At 44.0% G+C, this 15,037-nt stretch overlaps 1 protein-coding gene across 2 annotated transcripts in view; it reads left to right on the top strand.

Annotated features, from left to right (window-relative positions):
- The first annotated feature begins 5,634 nt into the window (after positions 1-5,634).
- Positions 5,635-15,037, top strand: part of LOC132206119 (telethonin-like) — an 83,421-nt gene continuing 74,018 nt past the window's right edge. The window contains exon 1 of one of the 2 annotated variants that reach the window (XM_059638715.1): positions 5,635-5,672. In XM_059638715.1, the coding sequence (XP_059494698.1) occupies positions 5,650-5,672 (23 nt within the window). In that variant the 5' untranslated portion in view covers positions 5,635-5,649. Of the gene's footprint in view, positions 5,673-11,266; positions 11,653-15,037 lie in introns of those variants that run through there. The other variant, XM_059638714.1, reaches the window with a different exon arrangement.

Below are 15,037 nucleotides of genomic sequence, written 5' to 3'. Positions count from 1 at the left end.
ATTATTCATTTACATTCATACTGGTTTCAAAGTTGCAGGTTTCAGTCTTGGTTTACTTTTTGAATTACTTCAATACGTGAAACATTCTGAGACACTCAGGCAAATGACAAGTGGATAGATGTAAAGAGCTCTTAACTTTCCTGTATGTTTTAAAGAAAAATTAAGCTGTGTTTAAAGGAAGTTGCAGCATCCACAGAAATGTTTTCTGAGAGGGCATGAGATTGACTTGTCAATTTTACCAGATCAGAACAGCTTCAAAACTGACATCAAGAAATCCTAACCAATACCAAAACATGTTACCCTCATAATTAATCTCAATATGAATGGACTGCACTGAACAGTACATTGATATATAATTTAATCTCTCACAGGATAAGGATAGCGTTGGCTATGTTGTTAAAACCTTTGTGAATGTGGTGGTAAGTTACCATCATGAAATACTTCCATCCATGTGCTGTTGATAGACTCGCTGAGGGAGCGAAGGAACAGCAATATATTTCCAGGCCTGGATAGTGAGAGTCTTTGAGAGAGACTTGCAGAAGATGATGTTTCCAGATATCGGCTGCCCTTGTCCTTCTGGGTAGAGGTTGGGTAGATACTTTTGAAGGAGCCTTAGTGAATTACTACAGTGCATCTTGTAAGTGGTAAACACTACTGCCACAGTGCAGGGAGTGAATGATAAAAACTGTGATTGCTCTGCTTTATTCTGGATGGTGTCAAGCTTCTTGAGTGCTGCTGGAGCTACCCCATCCAGGGGAGTATTCCATCACACTCCGAACTTGTGCCTTATCGATGGTGGACAGGGTTTGGCAGACAGGCAGTGAGCTACCCATCACAGAAATCTAAGTCGAACACATTATAACATGCACAGTGAAATTGCTCAAAGCTGAAAACATGAAAATGAACCTATTGTGTGGACAAAACAAAGTCCCTGCAAAAGCTCACTTAAAACTATCACATATTTTAAGGGTTAATGATTATTCTTATATTACTTTTACAAAATAATTCTTATTCTTTCATGGGTTGAGGGCAGAGGGCATTAAAGGTAAGGCCAGTATCTATTGCTCATTCCTATTTGCCCCTTGAGAAGAAGGGTAGAGCCGTCACCCTGTACCACTGTAGTCTGTGATGATACGACTGCGACAGGAAGAATCGACCAGTAATCAAGCCCCAAGACTCCACCAGTCACATTAGTGTAAATATGTTGATTCAATCACTAAAATGGCCAATTGTTTCCCTTTTGTGCTAATATTCAGAATCAAGAAAGTTTCACCAGGTTTCTTTAATAAGCTCAAAATACTCTCTTTAGCATAAAACAAAACTCATTTTTAAAGCCAAGTGACAAAACTGGTCAACAGCTAAGCTAGATTTTGTAGGTAGACCTATAATCAAATCCCTTTTAATCCCAACACAAACAATCCCACAACACAATGGGCAGGAATTGAAAAGGCCAGAAGTAAAATATCCTGATTGACCAATGGCCTGAAAGGCAAAAGATAGAATCTGAAGTATTTTCACAGGTTTCTTGTTGATTAAATAAAAATGCTAACAGTTACATACTCTTAGGAGATCTCCCAAACAAGCTTTGGTTTGGGTGGAAATCAAATTTGTTCCAAGTCTTTGGAAAGTAGTCAATTTACAAATTAGTCAAAGTATTGCAAAGTGTAAACTTTATCCAGTTACAAATGATTTCAACCAAAGAGGTGAGGGAGACTTCCTGATTTTACATGTTTCTTTAGAAGACTCCTTCTTTTAGACTCCCTGGGTTTTTGAAACAGAAACCCAGGCCAGAAAAGTTTCCTAGGCAACCAACAGCACAGTGTCTTACAGGGTCAGAATTTCTAGTAATTAACGGCATCTCCCTACAAGTTTTGCATGGCTGTTTCTGCAAAATCACTGGCCTTTCTGTAATTAACAAGTGGATCACAGCCTACATTAAACGGTTGGTCTCATTCCTTGGTAAAAACCTGTTTAATCCAGAAAGTGTCCAAATGGTTCAATACTTTTCAGTTTTCCACCTAGTCCATAAGAATAGGTATTTATGGATTTGTGATCCCAATAGTACACCCTGTAGGAAATTTTCCAAACATTTTATTACTAAATTATCAGAGAAACAGGTCAAATGCAACATTTCTGACTGCTCAGAATATTCATTTTTGTCAATAACCATTGCCCCCAAAAAATCTAAACCAGCTATCTTGTCTGTAAATGTGAGATGAGAAGGAGGGGATGAAGAATGAAGATCAAACAAGTTTTTAATCATTTTAACCCTGCACTACTCCAAGATCTCTGAGTTCATCCACTTCTAGACTTTTGACCATTCCTGATTCCAATTTGCTCAACAATTGCTGAGTATGTCTTCATCCACCTGGGTCCTAAACTCTGGAATTCCCTCACTAATTCTCTCAACCTTTCCACCTTGAGCATGTTCCTAATAACCTACCTCTCTTTTCGAGCTTTTAGTCATGGTTTCTTCTACTTTGGGGAAACAGAATGTGGACTGGGTGACTGCTTTGCAGAACACCTACGTTCTGTCTGCTAAAAGACCCTGTACTTCCAGTTGCCCACCACTTCAATATATCACTATGCTCCCTGGCCAACATCACTGCCTCAGGCTTGCTGCAATGCTCCAGCGAATTTCAGAACGAGGGGCAAGAACAACACCTTGTTTTCTGCTTGGGGACCCTGCAGCCTTCTGGACTTAATATTGAGTTCAACAGTTTTAGGGCTTGAGCTCTCCCATGTATTTTTCCCAATCCCCACACACGGCGCCTTGTTATCACATGGACTGCTTTGCACACAACCCATTATTAGTCACTAACACCCCCCATTGAAAGCAATTCATCCTCTTAACCAGATCATTATCCACTCCTTTATCTGCCCAACTGTTCTTCTCTGTTTTTGGGCTCTATCCCCACCTATCGTTTACTACTTACCCCCTCCCCCTGCCCTATCTCTGCATATAAATCAACATTTTCCTAGCTACTATCAGTTTTGAGGAAAGGTCACTGGACCCAAAATGTTAACTCTGACTTGTGTCTACGGGTGCTCCCAGACCTACTGAGCTTTTCCAGTGATTTCTGTTTCTCATTTACAGAATCCACAGTTCTTTCGTTTTTGTCCTTTTAGTTACCCATGCGATATATAATTTTTACTCATTTTGGGATGTTGGGTGTGGGCATCAGTGAATGGTCAGCATTTCTTGCCCATCCCTAGTTGCTCTTGAGAAGGTGGGGGTGAGCTTCCTGCATGAATTGCTGCAGTCCTTCTGCTGTAGTTTGACCCACATGTCCTTAGGGAGGGAATCAAGGATTTTGACCCAGCAACACCGAAAGATTGGTGATGTTTCCAAGTCAAGATGTGAGTGACTTGGTGGGGAACTGGCAGGTGTTGGTGTTTCCGTGTATCTGCTGCCCTTGTCCTTCTAAATGGAAGTAGTTATGGGTTTGGAGGTCGTTGACTAAGGAGCCTTTGTGAATATTGGAATATCTTGTGAAATATTATTTCCTCGATGATGAAGTTTGTTTTATGTTGCCTCCGTGAAGCACTCTGACATATTTATCACATTAAAGGTGCAGTATAAATCCAGCTCTACACCTTGTTATCTAATATAACTACACATTCTCATTTCATTTGTTGTATCCCAGATCAGAGTAAATATCAGGATTGAAGCTCAGGTTATAGTCTCAGTTAGATCTGTGGCGTGGGATGGGAAGCTGTTAAATTGTCACTGTGATTAAGCTTTTATATTAGGAGCTGCTCCCTCGCCTCCTGCATCTGCAGCCTCTGGGAAGATCTTATCAGTTCCAGTTATCAGCTTAATGCAACAATAACTGACATGGATTTCAACAACTCTCTGTGATTACATTATAAAGATTTGATAAAGTGAAGAGACACTAAGCTATTCAGAAACTGTTAACATCATTACACAGGATGGTCAACACATTTCCTGCACTCATACATCTCAATCTAACTGAACTTACGAACAACAGATACAAAACAGAGTTGGGAAATAATATAGTTATAGATTTTAATAGATAAGAAAATTGTCACAAGCTGAATTGTGTCGCTTGAAATAGAAAGCGGTGCATGTCTCATTGCTGAAAAACATTTTGCAGTTGGGGTTAATTGGACATTCACTGTCCTAATGTGATTGAAGAGACTTCTGACGTGACACAGGCTCAACACATTTTATCTTTTATTAGCTTTACTGCAGAAAGTATCTTCTTGATAAAATTTGTGTTTTGCATACGTGCCAAAAGCATCTCCTCCCTCCCGAAACAAGATTTTGAGGGGCATGTCCCATGCAGCATCATTGCTGTTTCCCCCTGGACTGCACCTTCTATGTGTTCCATGTTCCCACACTAGCGTTCTCCTTCTGTATGGCACCCTCAGTACCACATTGCCCACGTATCACTTTCTCTCAATATTGTGTTACCTCTCTACTGTACAACATATGTATCACTTTCCCTATAGATTGTTAATCTCTGTACCTTGTCCTGCCTGTACCACATTTCATAGAATCTCTTCAGTGTTGAAACAGGCCCTTCAGAACAACAAGTCAATATCGCCCCTCAGAGCAGCCCACCCAGACCCATTGCCCTGTAATCCACACATCCCTGAACACTATGAGCAATTTAGCATGGCCAATCCACCTAGCCTGCACATCTTTGAAATGTGGGAGGAAACTGGAGTACCTGGAGGAAACCCACGCAGACTCGGGGAGAATGTGCAAACTGAGCCACTGTGCCACCCCTCAGTAATGTAAGATTTCAAGCTCAGAAGTCACAGATTACCTAGAATTTTTTTTATTCATTTACAGGCTGTGGGTGTCACTGGCTGGACCATAATTTATTGCTCATTCCTGATTTCCCAGAAGGCAGTTTCCAGTCAACTGCTGTGGATTTAGGATCATATGTAGGCCAGATCAGGTAAGGAAGGAAGACCTCCTTTGCTAAAAGACGATAGTAAACCAAACAGGATTTTACAAAAATTAGCAGTTGCTACATTAGGCCAAATCCCTATTCCAGATTATTTGATTTAATTCAAATTTCACGATCTGCTGCAGTGAGATTCAGGCCCAACCTCATGTCCAGAATCTACCGTGAAGAAAGTGATAAATGGGCACTTGGGGAATAATGATCTGTTTGGGCACTTGGATTAATGAATGGGAAATGGTGATTGACAAACCTATTAGAGTATTTTGAGGATGTTACAAATGAAATTACAATAAGGGAACAAATTGATGTAGCTTACTGGATTTTCAGGAGACTTTTGATTAGCTCCCCTAAAAGTGGTTGGTTAGAAAAATTAAAGCACATGGGACAGGAGGTGATGTACTAACATATTAAGAATTGACTGACAGAAACAGTATAGGAATAAATGGGCATTTCTCACGTTGACAGGCTGTGATTAGAGGAATACCGCAAGGATCAATACATGGAGCACAGATGTTCACAATATAGATCAATGATTTCGAGGTGGAGAACAAATGCAATATTTCCAAATTTATGGATGATACAAAGTTAAGTGGGAATTTGCTTTCTCAGTTTCAGGAAGCTTTGGACGGGTTAGTGATTGGACAAGAACGTGGCAGATGGAATAAACTGTGGAAAAATGTGAGCTTATCCAATTTGGTAAAAGAAACAGATGTGCAGAGAATTTTTTAAATGGTAAGAGGATGGAAAACGCAATCTACAAAGGAACTGAGGTATCCTTGTCAATAAGTTACTGAATGCTAACTTGCAGATGCAGCAGGTTATTAGGAGTGTTAATGGAATGTTAGCCTTTATGACAAGAGGATTTGAGGGCAGGAGCAGTTAGTTCTAGAGTTAGAGCACACCCGGAGTACTATGTGTAGTTTTGGCCTCCTTCTCTCAGAAACCACATTATGTTGGTGGAGATAATCAAATGTGAGGCTGGATGAACACAGCAGGCCAAGCAGCATCTCAGGAGCACAAAAGCTGACGTTTCGGGCCTAGACCCTATGTTGGTGGAGGTTGCTTTTCAGACTGGAGGCCTGTGACCAGCAGTGTACCACAAGGATCGGGGCTGGGTCCATTGTTTATTGTCTTTATATAAATGATATGAATGTGAACATAGGAAGTATGGTTAGTAAGTTTTCAGATGTCACCAAAATAGGAGGTGCAGTGGACAGCGAAGAAGATTAGCTCAGAATACAATGGGAACTTGATCAAATGGGCCAATGGGCTGAGGAGTAGCAGATGGAGTTTAATTTAGATAAATGTGAGGTGCTGTGTTTTGGAAAGGCAAATCAGGGCAGGACTTATACACTTAATGGTAAGGGCCTGAGGAATACTGCTAAACAAAGAGATCTTAGAGTGTAGGTTCACAGTTTCTTGAAAATGAAGTCGCAGATAGAGAGGAGAATGAAGAAGGCGTTTGATACGCTTGTGTTTATTGCCAGTGCATTGCGTAAAGGAGTAGGGAATCATGTTGTGGCTGTACACAACAATGGTTAGGCCACTTTTGGAATACTGAGTATAATTCTGGTCTCCCTGCTATAAAAAGGTTATTGTGAAACTTGAATAAGTTCAGAAAGGACTTACAAAGATGTTTTCAGGGTTGGAGGGCTTAAACTATAGGCAGAGGCTGAATAGTCTGGGGCTATTTTCTCTGGAGCATTGGAGACTGCAGGTTTATAAAATCATGAGGGACATGGATAAAGTGAATAGCCAAGGTCTGGGGTGGGCAGTCCAAAACTAGAGAGCATAGGTTTCAAGTGAGAGGGGAAAAAGGTGATGCGTGTATGGAGTGACCTGCCGGAGCAAATGGTGGAGGCAGGTTCAATTACAGCATTTAAAAGGCATTTGGATGGGGACATGAATAGGAAGGGTTTAGAGGGACATGGGCCAAATGCTGGCAAACAGGACTAGATTAAGTTAGGATAGCTGGTTGGCATGGATACATTGGACAAAAGGGTCTGTTTCCACTCTGAACATCTCTATGACTCTAAAAATATATTATCATAGAGGGAGTGCAACAAAGGCTCACCAAACTTGTTCCTAGTATGGTGGGATTGTCCGATGAAGAGAGCTTGGACAAACTGAGGCTGTATTCACTAGAGTTTCAAAGAATGAGAACTGATCTCATCAGAACTTGCAAAATACTTTCCGAGATGACAGGGTAGATGTGGAGAAAATGTTTCTTTGGGTTTGAGAGTCTAGCACCGAGGGCATAACTTTTAAAATGAGTGGGATGCCACTTACACCCACAATGAGGAGAGAGGATTTTACTCAGAGGTTTGTGAACCTTTGAGTTCTGTATTCCAGAGGACTGTGGGTGCTCAATCTTTGAGTAGGGATTGGTAGATTTTGGATTACTGATGGCATACAAGATTATGGTGTTTGTCAGAAATTATATTTAATATTGCAGCATGCTCAATTGGCTGAATGGCCTGCATCTGCTGCAATGTTCCTATATCACCAACGGTGTTTCTGCTAATCCACAAGGCCATGATCCCTAATTTTCAAACAATACCGCCTCATTCTGAACTCACCCACAACAAGGAATATCCTTCCAGTGTCCACCTTGTTAAGACCATTCACGATCATATACACTTCAGTCAGGTCACCTCTCACTTCTTAAAACTTCAGCAGAAACAAGCCCAACCTGTCTAACCATTCCTCATGAGGCAACCTGCTCATTCCAGGGATTACTCTCGTAAACCTCCTCTGAACCACCACCAATGAATTTACATCATTACGATAAACAGACCCAAACTAAGGTCAATATTCAAGATGTGGTCTTACCAATTTCCTGTACAACATCCATACTTCTATGTTCAATGTCTTACATAATAAAGAACAAAATTCCATTAACCTTGATTATGTACTATATCTGTACACTGACTTTTGGGACTCAGGCATCAAACTCCTAAACCCCCGATCCTTGCAATTCTGCACTCGTTCTCTGTTTAACTAACAATCTGTTCTTTTATTCATCCTGCAAAAGTAAACAACTTCATATTTTCCCACATTATATCTCATCTGTCAGATTTTTGCCCATTCACTCAGCCCTGTCTGTATCTGTCTGCAACCTCCTTAACTCTTCATGTATGGAACGAGCTGCCAGAGGAAGCAGTTTAGGTGGGTACAATAACATTTAAAATACATCTGGAAGAGTATATGAATAAGAAGGGTTTAGAGGGATATGGGCCAAAAACTGGCAAATGGGACTAGATTAATTTTGGATATCTGGCTGGCATGGATAAGTTAGACTGAAGGGTCTGTTTCCATACTGTACAACTGTATGACTTTACATGTTCTTCACAACATACTTTCCTACCTATCTCAGTGTCATCTGTAAATTTAGCCACTGTGCTTGTTCCATTTATCTAAGTCATTGATGTAAATTGTACAAAGTTGAGATGCCGAGGTAGACCTCTGTGCCATTCACTTGTAACATTCTGCCAATCAGACCAAAACCCATGTATATATGCTCTCTGATTTCTGCCAACCAGCCAGTCTTCTAACCATCACACAACATGAGCTTTTACTTTTCACTATAACCTTTTATGTGGCACTTTAGAGTCATAGCATTATACAGCTGTACAGCATAGAAAAAGGACCTTTGGCCCATCGTGTCTGGGCCAGTCAAAAACAATCACCTAACTATTTTAAATCCATTTCCCAGTTCATGGCCCATAGCCTTGTATGTCTTGGCATAACAATTGCATTATCGAAATGTGTCTGCAATGTTATGAGGGTTTCCATCTCTCCCACTTCTGCAGGCGGTGAGTCCCAGATTCCCATCATGCTCTGAGTCAAACATTACAACATCCCCACTAAGCCTTCTGCCCCTTACTTTATGTCTATGCTCTGGGTTTTTAATCCCTCCATCAAGGGGCAAAGTTTCTTTTTATCCATTCTGTCCATACCCCTCAGAATTTTATGCATCTCAATAATGTCCCCTCTCAATCTCGTCTGCTCTAAGATGTAACCTGAGTCTGTCCAATTTTTCTTCATAACCTAAACTGTCCAGCCCAGGCAACGTCCTTGTAAATCTCCTCTGCACCCTCTCCAGTACCGTCACATCCCTCCCATAATGTGGATTCCAAAACTGCACACAATACTCTCCTCGCAGCCTACCAATGTTTTATACTGTTCCAGTATAACCTCTGTGCTCTTAAACTCTATGTCTCAGTTAAGAAAAGCAAGTATACCATTTGCTTTCTTAGCCACTTCGATGCCCTGTCCCGATAACTTAATGGACCAGTGTATGGAAACAGCAAGGTTCCTCTGATCCTTATTGTTTCCCAAGGTCCTACTGTCCATCACATATTTCCATGCCTCGTTTGTCTTGCCAAGTACAGCACCTCTGTTTTATCCAGATTGAATTCCATTTGTCAATAATCAGCCCATCTGACAAGCCAGTCTATACCTGTTTCTAGTCTAAGGCTATGCTGCTCACAATTTACCACCCCTCAAATTTTTGTATTATCAGTAAACTTATTCATCTTCCCATATAACAAAGTGTAGAGCTGGATGAACACAGCAGGCCAAGCACATCAGAGGAGCAGGAAGGCTGATGTTTCGGGCCTAGACCCTTCCTCTGATGCTGTTTGGCCTGCTGTGTTCATAACTTTGTTTATCTCAGATTCTCCAGCATCTGCAGTTCCTACTATCTCTCACTGATCTTCCCTCCGACTTTCAAGGCTCAATCATTTGTATAAACCACAAATACAGCAAGGGTCCCAATACTGACCCCGTGGGACTGCACTGGACTCAGACTTCCAATCACAAAAACACCTCTCAGCCATCACCCTCTGCTTCCTGCCACACAGCCAATTGTGGATCCAATTTGCCAAATTGGACTCTTATCTCTGGTATCAGTCTCTCATGTGGGAACTTACCAAAGGCCTTACTATGGTCCAAGGAGACTACATCAAAAGCAGTGCCTTCATTGACACACCTGGAAAACTCATCGAAAAATTCAATCATGTTGGTCAGATATGAGGTCCCATTAACAAAACCATGCTGTTCTTGATTAATCCCTCCCTCTCCAAATGCAGATTTATTCTGTTCATCAGAATTGCTTCCAAGAATTTCCTGACTAAGGAGGTTAGACTGACTGGCGTGTAGTTTCTGAGATTTTCTCTTGCTCCCTTTTTGAATAATGGTATCATATTGACCATCCTCAAGTCCTCTGGCATCTCACCTCTAGTCAGAGAGAACTGAAAAGTCTTGCAAGAGGCCCTTCCTTGCCTTACTCAAAAACCTGAGATATGTTCCATCCAACCTTGGAGATTTACCTATTTTTAAGCCTGCCAGACCAATCAGAACTTCCCCTCTGGTAAGGCAGGACTAATGGTAAGGGGAGTATTGTGGAACAAAGAGACCTATAGGTGCAGGTGAAAGCTCCTTAAAGGGGAGTCGCATGTAGACAGGGTGGTAAAGACAGTGTATGGTACACTTGCCTTTAGTGGTCAGTGCCCTGAGTACAGGAGTTGGGAGGGTCATTTTGTGGCTGTACAGGATATTGGTGAGGCAACTTTTGGAATACTGTTCAATTATGGTCTCCCTGCTATTGGAAGGATGTTGTGAAACTTGAACAGTTTCAGAAGAGATATAGCAGGATGTTGCTGGGTGTAGAAGGTTTGAGTTATAAGGAAAGGCTGGAGAGGCTGGGACTTACTTCACAGGAGCTGGGAAAGTTGAGAGGTGGCCTTGTAGGAGTTTGTAAAACAGTGAGGGTACAGATAGAGTTGATGGTGGTCTTTCCCCCAGGGTGGGGGACTTCAGAAAGAGGAGACGCATTGTTAAGGTGAGAGGGGAGATTTGAAAAAGGCAGGAGGCACTTTTATTTTACACAGAGGCTGGTTCCCATGTGGAGGGAACTTCCTGAGGAAGTGGTGGATGTGGGCACAATGACAATGTATAAAAGACATTTGGATAAGTACATGAAAAGGACACATTTGGAGAGATACAGGCCATGTGCAGGCAGCGGGGACTAGTTTAGTTTGGGATTATGCTCAGTATGGACCGGTCCGACTGAATTCCGTGCGGTATATCTCTGTAACAGAAAGGACAGAGTTACTATGAGTGAAAAGAGGGGAAGATGTTCCATCTTTGTTCTGATCTGAAAGCGGATTCTTTCCAAAGGGAAGGAGAGAGGAAAAAGGAACATTCAGAGAGCTGCGGGATAGAGCAGGAAGCTGTGAGTCTCACTGAACACAGGGCGGACCCAGCATTAGATGGGGTGAATGGCCTCCTCCTGGACTGATTGTGATCCATTCCGGAATGCGGGAACAGTTTCGAGCCAAACCTGCCCAGTCCCTGAGGCTCTGACAACATTCCCGGACTCAGCTGTCAGTGATCCCGGCTCCGGATTAAAGGCAGATTCCGGGTGGAGACGCCTCCCGGTGATACCAGAGCCTGAAAATAGCCCCCACCCGGGGCCGATATAAACCGGGAGCTGTAACCCCCCGCCGCAGCCACCCCCGGCACACACACACACAGAGACAGAGACACAGAGAGCGGCTCTCAGTCCCTGCCAACAGGCTCCGGCTGGAATGGAGCTCACACCGTTTGCAGTTTTAGACTCCTTCCTGAATGAGGCTGACAACCAGAGCAGGGAGTTTTACTCCGCTCAATGGGAGGATCAGATCATGAGAACTCGATCTGAGCACCGGTGAGTCTACGCCGAAACTGCGCCATTCCGCCCGGACACATTGCCGAGCGACAGCGTTTGCTGCAAATTCAGAGACTGGGCCAAAGACCGAGAGAAGGACAGACACAGAGAGAGAGAGAGAGAGAGAGGGAGCTAGAACAGAGGGAGTGAGGACACAGAGAAAGAGAAGGCGAGTAAACAGAGAGAGACAGAGAGCGGGAGTTAGAACAGAGAGAAAGAGATAGAGGGAGTGAGTACAGGGAGACACAGAGATTGAGACCAGAGAGAGGGAGTGAGGAGAGAGATTGAGAACAAAGAGAGGGAGTGAGGACTGAGAGAGACAGAGAGAGAGATTGAGAACAGAGAAAGAGAGTGAGGATAGAGAGACATGGAGAACAGAGAGAGGGAGTGAGGAGAGAGAGAGAGAGAGAGATTGAGAACAGAGAGAGGGAGTGAGGATAGAGAGAGAGAGAGTGAGAACAGAGAGAGGGAGTGAGGATAGAAGGAGAGAGATTGAGAACAGAGAGAGGGAGTCAGGATAGAGGGAGAGAGACTGAGAACGGAGTGAGGATAGAGAGAGCAAGATTGAGAACGGAGTGAGGATAGAGAGAGCGAGATTGAGAACGGAGTGAGGATAGAGAGAGAGAGATTGAGAACGGAGTGAGGATAGAGAGAGAGAGATTGAGAAGGGAGTGAGGATAGAGAGAGAGAGAGAGATAGAGTGAGAACGGAGTGAGGATAGAGAGAGAGATATTGACAGTGGAGTGAGGATAGAGAGAGAGAGAGATTGAGAACAGAGAGAGGGAGTGAGGAGAGAGAGAGATTGAGAACAGAGAGAGGGAGTGAGGAGAGAGAGAGAGAGATTGAGAACAGAGAGAGGGAGTGAGGATAGAGGGAGAGAGAGTGAGAACAGAGAGAGGGAGTCAGGATAGAGGGAGAGAGACTGAGAACGGAGTGAGGATAGAGAGAGCGAGATTGAGAACGGAGTGAGGATAGAGAGAGCGAGATTGAGAACGGAGTGAGGATAGAGAGAGAGAGATTGAGAACGGAGTGAGGATAGAGAGAGAGAGATTGAGAAGGGAGTGAGGATAGAGAGAGAGATATTGACAGTGGAGTGAGGATAGAGAGAGAGAGAGATTGAGAACAGAGAGAGGGAGTGAGGATAGAGAGAGAGAGATTGAGAACAGAGAGAGGGAGTGAGGAGAGAGAGAGAGAGAGATTGAGAACAGAGAGAGGGAGTGAGGAGAGAGAGAGAGAGAGAGATTGAGAACAGAGAGAGGGAGTGAGGAGAGAGAGAGAGAGAGAGATTGAGAACAGAGAGAGGGAGTGAGGATAGAGGGAGAGAGATTGAGAACAGGGAGTGGGAGTGAGGATAGAGGGAGTGAGATTGAGAACAGGGAGAGGGAGTGAGGATAGAGGGGGAGAGATTGAGAACAGGGAGAGGGAGTGAGGATAGAGGGGTGGAGATTGAGAACAGGGAGAGGGAGTGAGGATAGAGGGGGCGAGATTGAGAACGGAGTGAGGATAGAGGGAGAGAGATTGAGAAGGGAGTGAGGATAGAGAGAGAGAGAGAGATAGAGTGAGAACGGAGTGAGGATAGAGAGAGAGATATTGACAGTGGAGTGAGGATAGAGAGAGAGAGAAGGCGAGTAAACAGAGAGAGACAGAGAGCGGGAGTTAGAACAGAGAGAGAGAGATAGAGGGAGTGAGTACAGGGAGACACAGAGATTGAGACCAGAGAGAGGGAGTGAGGAGAGAGATTGAGAACAAAGAGAGGGAGTGAGGACTGAGAGAGACAGAGAGAGAGAGATTGAGAACAGAGAAAGAGAGTGAGGATAGAGAGACATGGAGAACAGAGAGAGGGAGTGAGGATAGAGAGAGAGAGAGATTGAGAACAGAGAGAGGGAGTGAGGATAGAGAGAGAGAGATTGAGAACAGAGAGAGAGAGTGAGGATAGAGAGAGAGAGAGATTGAGAACAGAGAGAGGGAGTGAGGACAGAGAGAGAGAGATTGAGAACAGAGAGAGGGAGTGAGGATAGAGAGAGAGAGAGATTGAGAACAGAGAGAGGGAGTGAGGATAGAGAGAGAGATTGAGAACAGAGAGAGGGAGTGAGGATAGAGGGAGAGAGAGATTGAGAACAGAGAGAGGGAGTGAGGATAGAGAGAGAGATTGAGAACAGAGAGAGGGAGTGAGGATAGAGGGAGAGAGATTGAGAACAGAGAGAGGGAGTGAGGATAAAGGGAGAGAGATTGAGAACAGAGAGAGGGAGTGAGGATAGAGGGAGAGAGATTGAGAACAGAGAGAGGGAGTGAGGATAGAGGGAGAGAGATTGAGAACAGAGAGAGGGAGTGAGGATAGAGGGAGAGAGATTGAGAACAGAGAGAGGGAGTGAGGATAGAGGGAGAGAGATTGAGAACAGAGAGAGGGAGTGAGGATAGAGGGAGAGAGATTGAGAACAGAGAGAGGGAGTGAGGATAGAGGGAGAGAGATTGAGAACAGAGAGAGGGAGTGAGGATAGAGGGAGAGAGATTGAGAACAGAGAGATGGAGTGAGTATAGAGGGAGAGAGATTGAGAACAGAGAGAGGGAGTGAAGATAGAGGGAGAGAGATTGAGAACAGAGAGAGGGAGTGAGGATAGAGGGAGAGAGATTGAGAACAGAGAGAGGGAGTGGGGATAGAGGGAGAGAGATTGAGAACAGAGAGAGGGAGTGGGGATAGAGGGAGAGAGATTGAGAACAGAGAGAGGGAGTGAGGATAGAGGGAGAGAGATTGAGAACAGAGAGAGGGAGTGACGATAGAGGGAGAGAGATTGAGAACAGAGAGAGGGAGTGACGATAGAGGGAGGGAGATTGAGAACAGAGAGAGGGAGTGACGATAGAGGGAGAGAGATTGAGAACAGAGAGAGGGAGTGAGGATAGAGGGAGAGAGATTGAGAACAGAGAGAGGGAGTGAGGATAGAGGGAGAGAGATTTCGAACAGAGAGAGGGAGTGAGGATAGAGGGAGAGAGATTGAGAACAGAGAGAGGGAGTGAGGATAGAGGGAGAGAGATTGAGAACAGGGAGAGGGAGTGAGGACAGAGGGAGAGAGATTGAGAACAGGGAGAGGGAGTGAGGATAGAGGGAGAGAGATTGAGAACAGGGAGTGGGAGTGAGGATAGAGGGAGTGAGATTGAGAACAGGGAGAGGGAGTGAGGATAGAGGGAGTGAGATTGAGAACAGGGAGAGGGAGTGAGGATAGAGGGGGAGAGATTGAGAACAGGGAGAGGGAGTGAGGATAGAGGGGTGGAGATTGAGAACAGGGAGAGGGAGTGAGGATAGAGGGGGCGAGATTGAGAACGGAGTGAGGATAGAGGGAGAGAGATTGAGAAGGGAGTGAGGATAGAGAGAGAGAGAGAGAGAGATAGA

This window comes from Stegostoma tigrinum, chromosome 31 (genome assembly GCF_030684315.1).
Source record: "Stegostoma tigrinum isolate sSteTig4 chromosome 31, sSteTig4.hap1, whole genome shotgun sequence".
In the NCBI taxonomy this organism is placed as follows: Eukaryota; Metazoa; Chordata; class Chondrichthyes; order Orectolobiformes; family Stegostomatidae; genus Stegostoma; species Stegostoma tigrinum.
The sequence above is the reverse complement of the archived record's forward strand: the minus strand, read 5'-3'. Positions and strand labels throughout refer to the sequence as shown.